Source organism: Homarus americanus, unplaced genomic scaffold (genome assembly GCF_018991925.1).
Source record: "Homarus americanus isolate GMGI-L3 unplaced genomic scaffold, GMGI_Hamer_2.0 scaffold16712, whole genome shotgun sequence".
NCBI classification, from domain to species: domain Eukaryota; kingdom Metazoa; phylum Arthropoda; class Malacostraca; order Decapoda; family Nephropidae; genus Homarus; species Homarus americanus.
Window position 1 is genome coordinate 331,442 of NW_024757794.1, and position 10,268 is coordinate 341,709.

The 10,268-nt window shown below is 44.5% G+C and overlaps 1 protein-coding gene across 1 annotated transcript in view; it reads right to left on the minus strand.

The window, feature by feature from the left end:
• LOC121857758 (protein app1-like) overlaps nucleotides 1-5,012 on the minus strand; it is a gene marked incomplete at its 5' end in the record, with an annotated part of 14,723 nt that extends 9,711 nt beyond the window's left edge. Inside the window, one exon of the mRNA XM_042353904.1 lies at nucleotides 4,796-5,012. Coding sequence (XP_042209838.1) covers nucleotides 4,796-5,012 — 217 coding nt within the window. The remainder of the gene's footprint in view (nucleotides 1-4,795) is intronic.
• Nucleotides 5,013-10,268: the final 5,256 nt, after the last annotated feature.

Consider the following 10,268-nt stretch of genomic DNA (forward strand, 5'->3'; position numbering starts at 1 on the left):
TTCTCCTTCATGCTATAATGATGCGGGTTTATATTTGAAGCATTACTGTTCATTATTATTTCATGCGGCTAAACGGTGTGACTAATGTAACTTATTTAACTGTTTCACCTTGGGTTTTTAGCGATTAGGGCTTTGATTAAGAGCATTTGACGCATGATGAATAGGAAGTGAGGGGAAAGAAAACCTGAGAAGTGAAGAAAAAATATCAACACAGGAGCAGGAATGACGTGAGTAAGATGATAGAGGGAAGCTAAGAGGGTTTGGTTAAGTGATGTGACGAGAGGAAGGCGGGGGGGCGATCAAAAGAGGCTAACATGAACCTTAGAGAAGAAGTTAAGAAGAGATGAGTTAAGGTGGTTAGGTTAGGTTAGGTTGGGTTTATGTTAAGTTTGGTTAGGTTAGCATTAGGTTAGGTTAGGATAGGTTAGCATTAGGTTAGGTTGGGCTAGGTTAGGATAGAATAGGTTAGCATTAGATTAGGTCAAATTAAATTAGGTTAGCTTTAGGGTTGGGTTAGGTTAGGTTAATCTTCAATTGAAATCATCTGGAAGGAGGAGAATCTTCAGGCGATCCATCTTTGCTGTGACCTATCAAACCAGCACACCTCGATGAGTTATTCTGGGGTACAAAAACAAGTCGACCCCGAGACACACCACACTGACCCGTTCTATTGTAGTCCACCCAGCTAAAGAAAACGGGAAGAAGTAGGTCTAGTGGGTGACTGATTTGGTTTTCTGTTTTTGGTTAGGTTAGGTTTAATTTGTTTGTTTTTTCTCTGATTATTATTGTTAGTAGTATTGTTGTTGTTATTTAACATCATCACAGGTGTTGCGGGCAGGTGAGAGAGAGGACGCCAAGGTAATATTCTCTCAGTTTCTCTCTGCCCGTGTGTGTGTGTGTGTGTGTGTGTGTGTTTACATGTCTGTACAGCACAACTATCTTCTCTCTGATCATATTAATTCATCGGTATGTAAGTATTGAATGTACACATATGGACGAACGAATTTTTAACTGTTTTGTGTGTGCTTCTAATGTACATAGACGCTGAACAGGATTGAGGCCCACTAGACCTACAATATTGGTCCGCTTGGTGAGGTTAGGTTAGGTTAGGTTAGGTTAGGTTAGGTTATAACAGTGGTAGTGAGGGAGTATTGTAAGCAGACGAAGCCTCCAGGAATTACCTTAATACTTCATCCTTGTATTATGATCGTGACTCGTTCTTATAACAAGTTAATTACTGTTATTTGCTGTTTTAATCAAAGTGTTTCAATTATTAAAGTTATTTGTAAAGTGGTCTGTAAAGAAGGTTTATTTTGATGTGGTTAGACCGGATTAACGGGAGGCTGGAACAAGAAGAGAACGACTTTGGTCCAATAGGATGAACAAGATTGTAATCCTCAGGTGAAATCGTTCATACCATATAAAGAAAACTTATCCCCCCCCCCCCTCCAACTGGCAGCTTTTTTCTTTAGGTCACACGGGGAGGTAACCTGATGACCCTGTTTACGGGAATCTCTAGGCGAGAGGTTAACCTTACCCAAGCCAACGTTAACATGTTGTGAAATTCGATACAACTAACCGACGAGAGACCCGGCACAGTTTCTCTCGCTAAACCAACTGGAATAAAGACAACAGCTTGACTTCTGCTACTGTCATGGCAACAGGATACACGAGCTCTCATGTAGAAGTGGAAAATAAGGTATGGAAAGACCTTAGGGGTGGTGACTATTATAAGATTACGCAGCGGTCGTGTGAGTTTCTTCCTCTTGCGTCTTGGATGGGTGTCACCGTCCCTCTACAATACACTACACACCTGGAGAGAATAAAAGATATATAGAGTTTTTTTTTGCTCTTGTGTACACCTTCAGGAGGAAAATAGAGCTCAGATAAGCCTCGTCCTTCTGATAAGCTAAATCACGTGCATCAGGTGAACCACGTCCCACTGATAAACCACGTCCATCAGATAAGCTAAGTCAAATCCCCCTGATAGGCTACATCCTTCAGACAAGCCACAAGCCATGTTCTCCCCATAATACACGTCTCCTCGTCTCCTATTTCCTCTTATATCTCCTATGTCTGCATCCTTCAACAGGTTTGAGACTGTGAAGGACTTTTGAGACTTGAGGTGGTGGAGGAGGAGTGAGTGAATGAGTGAGTTTAGTTCACAGCCACCAGGGAGGAGTTCCCCCCCATTCCCCCTCGCTCTCTCGTCCAGATCCTGTTCCGTTATCCTTGAGCCCTAAAGGGACAACCCTGACCCTCCCCATTCCGGCCCTGAACCCTCCCTCCCTCCCTCCCTCCCTTTATGAATCCCCCCCGACACACACACACACACACCCTGAGGTACAACTACCATTATGTCACACCTCTGCACTACTCTCACACCCTCAACACCCTCAACACCCTCAACACCTGCTATGTACACCAGCAACACTCAACCCTCTTTAGCTGTGTTTCGAATGGACGTCAACAAGTCATCGGATCTTCCCAGTTTCTTAAGTTAAGATATCAAGAAGGTGATAATTACAGGTATACAGAAATTACCCGAGAGTGTCTTTTGGGGCGAGGTATATAGAGCAATAAAGGTGAGGAAGTCGAGTGGATAGAGTACTTGTTTCCCATCCTTAGGTTCACTGGTTCGCATCTAGCTGTATTGAGGGCGTCTGACTCTTACAGGGGTTAGTACAGTCCCCACTTTCACTTTCATTCAGCGATATCCTTCTCTTCCTTCCGTCAATGATATGTTTCAGTGGCATTAACCCCCAATTTCTCCAACCTATAGTCCCCTCTGTTCACACGATCCAACCCATACGACCCATTCACCATCAACCCATTCCGGAAAGTCTGTCCTTCCCTCATAGACCACTCCTCCTCCTCCTCCTCCTGCCCTCCCCATTCATACATTTATACCAGACAGCCCCCACACATACTATAAACCCCATTAACCCCCTTCCAATGCACACCCTAAAGGCCCCAGACAGCCCCCATGCACACCATAACCTCCCATTAAACCCCCATCCGAGTGAGCCACTCAACAGGCCAGGTGGGGTGACGTAGCCAAACAGGTCGTCATCACACATCTCACCTTTACACTCTGGCCCGGAGATAATTACTCAATGTGGTTTTATATATCCAGGTCCCACCACTACCACCAAGACACAGACACACACACACACACACACACACACGACTACATTCAAAAGTTGTGTGAACGGATGTCAATAATGAATTAATATTCTTTCTTGTTATTATTCCGTAAATGTCTGAGAATCCGGAATCAGAAATTGACGCAACTCGCGAGGATTTTGTCTTACTCTGCTTCATTGTTTATATAGAAGGATGAGCTCATAACTGATGAGACAAAACCTCATCTCTATTATGACGTAGCAAGACCTCGCGGGAGTTGTACTAATTAATAAAGCGAGGAAGGAGCACTTGTTAGGAGTATGACGCAACCCGTATGTCTTTTGTCATATGGTCTGTTGACATCGTGACGTCATCATCATGGCTATCAGAAGGAATGACAGAGAGAGTGAGAGACGTCAATATCCTCGACAACAAGGTACAGACTGACCACTCAGCTTCGCCTCGTCAAAAAGTGTGAATAGTCAGTATTTTCTGCTTTCATGTTTTGATAATGGTTGATGTTGTATTTTTATCGTCTACTTGAGGTCGTGAGGGGCGTGGTAGGGGTGACGTGGAAGGTGAATGACAGGCCTTTGATCTCCACTACACACACACACACACACACACACACGGAACTCTTCCTTCACCCCTCCTCTTCTCTAATTACCCCCCCCTCCTCCTCCTCGTGGTCTCCCTCGGTAGCACAAGGACGCTGGCATCCTGTGACCTTGCCAACACTCCAGGCCCTCTGAGGTACCAAGGACACGCCGGCAGCCGCTGGTGTTGCCCAATGAGCTTATAATGTTCCTCTTTATTTGCATCCTGTTAGTTACCAGTCTTCCCTGTTTTATATTCCTTGCCTGAACACTGTCATTTGTCAGCTCTATATTTGTCTCTTCTTTTTCTTCTTCTCTCTTGCTGTTGTTCTTCTTGTTTTTCTTTGCTCTTTACTGATTATATTCTTTATTTTTCTCCATCTTCCCCTCGTTTTCCCTCATTTCTGGCCATGGCCATTTGTTAACCCTTGTTGTTTCTCTCTTCTTCGTGTTTATGCTCTTAGGTTTCATCACAACTATTTGGTATACACATATTCACTGTTTACTTCCCAGTGTTTAATAATCATTAGTATTCGTCTCTTTTCTTATATGTTCCAGCTTTTATTGTGGACACTGAGTCAGCTAAGTGAGCGAAATGTTAGCAATAAGAGTCAGTATTGTGTTGGGGGATTTTGTTATCTATCTCGAGTGTTGACTACGTGTGTGGCTGCCGATCGATGCTGCACCTGTTGTGGAGGTGTGTGGCGGCCGTGACGTCACCGCTCCTCACAGGGAAGATTCTTGAGTCATCTCCGAAATTATTAGAATAAAAAGTCATTAATTTATATAACGTTGGTTGACGCTGGTTATGTTTATCGTCACAAAGATAGCAAGTACCGCTAGACTCCCTTGGCTAGAACTACCAAACATGGAGGCACAATAGACACACAAGATGGTTTGGTCAGGTTACGTTTCGTTTCGTTACGTCTTGATGATTTGTGGTTTTTTCTGCTTTAAAGTGTATATACCTGACACTGTACTATAAATACGATCAAAACCACACACACACACACACACACACACACACACTTAAGATGATGATAGTGGGTGTAAGAACAGCAAGGTTTACTTACCGTCTCGTTTACCAGCACAGGAGAAGGCGGTGTCAATAATGGGCCAGCCGAAGATAGGGTAGTCGACGCCGGGCTCACCAGGTACTGACTCTCTCAACCACTGCAGAGGATCGCTACTGTGGTGGTGGTGGTGGTGGTGGTCGTCGTGGTGGTGGTCGTGGTCGGGGGTAGTAGGAGGGCGAGGAGGTTGGGCAGGAGGGCGAGGAGGTTGAGGGCAGGAGGTTGGAGGAGGGCGAGGAGGTTGGGTGAGGAAGGGCGAGGAGGTCGGAGTGTCGGAGGACGAGGGAGGTTGGTGGGAGGGCGAGGAGGTAGGAGGACAGGGAGGTTGGGTAGGAGGACGAGGAGGTCGGGTAATGGAGGACGAGGAGGTTGGGTAGGGAGGACGAGGAGGTCGGGTAATGGGAGGACGAGGAGGTTGGGTAGGGAGGACAGGGAGGTCGGAATGGGAGGGCGAGGGAGGTTGGGGGACGAGGAGGTCAGGAGGGACGAGGAGGTTGGGTAGGAGGACGAGGAGGTCAATAGGAGGACGAGGAGGTTGGGTGGGAGGACGAGGAGGTCAGATAGGAGGAGCGAGGAGGAGTTGGGTTGGGAGGACGGGAGGTCGAGAGGACAGGGAGGTTGGGTAGGAGGGCGAGAGGTTGGCTGGGAGGCGAGGAGGTTAATGGAGGACAGGAGGTAGGTATAGGAGGGACGAGGGGAGGTTGGGTAGGAGGACGAGGAGGTCGGAGTAATGGGAGGACGGGAGGTTGGGTAGGGAGGACGAGGAGGTCGGGTAATAGGAGGACGAGGAGGTCGGGTAGGAGGTGCAGGAGGGCGGGTAGGAGGGAGGGGTGGAGATAATGGAGGACGACAAGGAGGGAGGTTAGGACTTCCTGGAGGCGGAGGACCTGTTCCTGGCTGTTGAGAGAGAGAGAGAGAGAGAGAGAGAGAGAGAGAGAGAGAGAGAGAGATTAATGTCACATTAAAACCGTCTATAAACAGCACCCACACCAGTACAGGTAAAAGGCTCTCTACATTAACTTATTAATTAAACAGGTAAGGATCTTATATTGTTCTGTATTGTAAGATGTACTAGGTACCTGTAGTGCTGTATCTTGTACTGTAATACCCTCTATTAGTCACGGGGTTTATTGTACCTGAACGTGTACTAACGCGGTGTGAGCACAGTCAGTGTGCTTCTGTACATCGTCAGGTTCATTAAGTGTTGGACCTTAATGTACTTATCACCTGTACAGTTTTGGTGTACAATTTGTGGCTCGTAATATATGGCGACTTTTTAATCACTGTATCTATTGTATTTTCTGTATCTATTGTATTTACTGTATATACTGTATCTACCGTACTCACGTAGCAGGACGGTCTGGACGTGGTGGGTGGGCCTACGACACTGGTGGGCGTGCCACTGCCATCATGGATAAAGGGTTTATCAGGCGGCAGGTAACCATAGCCTCCACTCTGGGCCCAGGTGACGCCGACGCACTCTGTACAATTAGAATTTAGAATTAGATTATAGAATTAGAATTTAGAATTAGATGCGGTTACTGCAATACCTTACACAGGCTCTAGACGCGTACTGTGGTAGACAGGTAATGTTTTAGACAATTACTCTAATAGACAGGTAAGGTTTTAGACATTTTACCTTAATAGACAGGTAAGTTTTTTATACCTACGACTGAAAGACAAAAACAATGATATGAAACTTCAATATTCATACACAAGTCAGCAATCTATCTTCACAACATGAATAATGAAGATAATCGAGGTGTTATCCGTTAGTTTAGTTCGTTTTCGTATTTCAGTAAGACTCTCATTGGAATTATTTGCGATTTTGGTTCCTATTGTTGGAGGAGGGAAGTAGCTAAGTCACTTCATTAATTATAGAGTCAAAGGAGGCACTTATACCTGTAGTTACCTGGAATTTGTCATTAGGTACCGATTGTGTATATGGAACGATTTTATCAGAGGCCCCGCCGTCCTCTGACCGAGTATCAACAAACATCAGCTGATCGAATGTAAACATGCTAGGGAAAACCACTGATTGGGTACCAGGAAAGATGACGTCAGCAGCCAGCCAGCCCACTGTGCCACCCGTAACATGAGAGAGAGAGAGAGAGAGAGAGAGAGAGAGAGAGAGAGAGAGAGAGAGAGAGAGAGCATGATGAATCTGATGTTCGGAAGACAGTACAAAGCTCTGGACACTAAGATACACTAGTACATAGTGAAACATTTGTAAGTTAGATACAAGGCGTTCTGAAGGGAATACATGTATTTGTTGGGTAAATATACGAGTTTGTTATATTCGTCGTTCACAAAGAAGAAAACAGCTGTGGAAACAAGTATAGGCGAGAAAATGCCGACTTTGTTACAAATTCCTACATTCAGCATTTAAAAGAGACGAAAAACGCATCTATAAGTTTAATAATGTAAGCCTGGCGTTAAAAAAAAATCTTTAAGGAAGACAAAGTTATGAACACGAAACTTAATTAAAAAAAACATCAAACGCAAACAATCTCCTCATATGGAGACGCTCTATAGAGAATGTAAACAAAATATATAGAAAACAAACAAAAGTATCTGATTCCACGTAACGGGATACGAACCCTTTTGTTTTGGTTATGAGGGAGTGTTCAGTCATAACCCCGCAACAACACATTTGGTTATTGTTTGGTTGTAAGTCTGTTGTTGTTCATGCTGTTGTTATTGTTTTTAATAGTAGTGTTGTTTAAGCTATTATTATTATTATTTAAGGGAGATGATTACCATTATCGACCGTCAGGGTTGGTATGTGTTCAGCGTTGAAGTCTCTTGTTTCTATGACTCGTATCTACCGGAGATTAGTGATTGGTTAGAGTAGTCTGCAAGCCTAATTGACCCCCAATCTTCCTCGGCACCAATCCCAGTTAACATAGGATCAGATTGTATTAAAGGAACTATTGGAAACCCTTTAAGACAATGACTAAGGAATGGAATACTCTTAAATAAACTTATATAATGAAGACTTTAGAGACTTGTCAGGTTAATTAGCCCCTCACAAGGATCTGGAGATTAAGTTTGAATCGTAATTAAACAAACAAACAGACAGACAGAAAAGATTCGTTGAGTTAATGAGGAAAGTTGTGGGTAATTTGGTGAGTCGAGTAGGGAAAGGGGAGAGCACCTTAGAACATGGCAGGTGGTCACGTTAGGCTTTACCTGTGTGTGTCAGGTAGGGGGCTGTAGTGTTACCTGCTGGAACCCCTTCATTAGGTGTTAGTTGACCTTCCCCCCCTCTCTCTCTCCTTTCCCCTCTCCCTTCACCTTTCACACACCTTCTTCAGGTATCACTTGACCCTCTCCCACCTCCACCTTTTACGAAAGTGTGTCGTATGAATGACTCAGGAACCTCTTAACGTACTCACATTTGTTGTAAAGGGAACTTCCTACTGAGGACGACCAACCCATCTTTCTTTCAGGAGTCTGTTAGCAGGAGTTAAATCTACCCATATCTTCTTCGTGTCACCTTCTGCAGTAGTGTGTTAATGGGGACGACCGAAAACACACACACACACACACACACACACACACACACACACACACCGAAGGGTCAAGACGTACCTGGCGCTCCTCTCGGAGTAGCCAGGTCAACTGTTAAGTTGGCCCATGCCAACTCCCTCCCCTGAACCCTCCTCCCCACCGGAGTATCAACAGGTTCTCGCCAGAAGTTACAATTTCATTTGGGAAAGGAATGGAACCAGTGTTAAACAGAGGTGAACATTGGTGAACAGTGCTTGAGTCAGTGAGAACAACTCAACAGTAAAAGTCGTATTCAAGTTAACCTTCACACAGTGAGGTCCCAGGTACCCAGTGATAACGGCCCGTGAGACCCAACAACCGGCGATGTGTTAATCCGTCTACGATAGGAAGGCCTGGGGCCACACCTCACTCATATAACACCATCTGTGAGGGAATTACTACACCACGTCAAGTCCCTCATAACACCATCTGTGAGGGAATTACTACACCACGTGAGGTCCCTCATAACACCATCTGTGAGAATTACTACACCACGTGATACCCTCATAACACCCTCTGTGAGAATTACTACACCACGTCAGGTCCCTCACTTAACACCATCTGTGAGAATTACTACACACATCAGGCCCCTCCTGCTTACCATCTGTGAGAGTGCCACCACGTCAGGCCCTCATAACACCATCTGTAGAGAATTACTACACCACGTCCGTCCTCACTTAACACCATCTGTGAAATTCATGCACCACGGCAATGCCCTCATAACACCATCTGTGAGGGAGTTACTACACCACGTGAGGCCCCTCGTAACACCATCTATGAGGGAACTACTACACCACGTGAGGCCCCTCATAACACCATCTGTGAGGGAATTACTACACCACATCAGGTCCCTCCTAACACCATCTGGGAGAGAGTTACTACACTACGTGTTTGCTGTTCAACACCTACATTAATCTGAATGTTCACTGTATGTTCCTTTACCTTTCTCTAATGAAGGCTTTTATTAAACCACCAATGTATGTAATAAGTCATTTATGTCCAATGTATATTTTCAGCCTTCGGGCTGCAGAACTTTTTCAATAAACCGTTAATTATTATTATTATTATTTACACACACACACACACACACACACACACCTTCTTCAGTAGTGTGTTAACGGTGATTCCCACACACACACACACCCCAAGCAAGACAGTGATAATAGGAGTTAACACAGGTAGCTAACTAGACAGGTAAGTCATTAATCTTCAGCTCTCACCCCCTACCCCAATCACTTCTCACACCTCAGCATAAATTCCCAATAGCGTTACCCTTGCAAGTCACCATCATCTCACCCCATCTGTGACACCTTAAACTTACTCTCTGCAATCTAAGACATTTCTACCTCATTTTCCTTACATGTGAACCCATAAATATTTGTTGTGACTCAGAAAACTGGATAATTTCGATGCAATATTTCATTTGTTAGACGACAGATGGAGCGAGAGTGTTGGCTGAATAAATAAAAATTGTATAAAAATTCGTCGTGTTGAGGCTGTGAGAGATTTACTGTGTGAGTTAATTCTCTCTTTATTTCCTCATTTGTTTATTCTATTCTCATTGTTCTCCTTATAATCTCATTTATTTTTAGGAGATATTTATTGTTTCTCATGGAGTCTTGTCTCAGGTTGGTGAAGTGTCTGTAGTATAAGACAAAAAAAAATGAAAAAAAAATAATAATAAATGATGTATAATGTTTGGTTGAAGTGAAGAGTTACTGTGTGTCATCATCTCTTAGGTGGAAGAGGGGGAGAAGGGAGGATGAGGGGGACTAGGAAGAAAGAAGGAGCATTGAAAGGAGGAGGAGGAAGAGGAGCAGTAGGAGGAAGAGAAGGAAAGGAGTCAAAGGAAGAAAAGGAAAGGAGGAGGAGGACTATTATGCCTGAACTAATGGAGGACATTGCGTAGTGATTGAAGAGA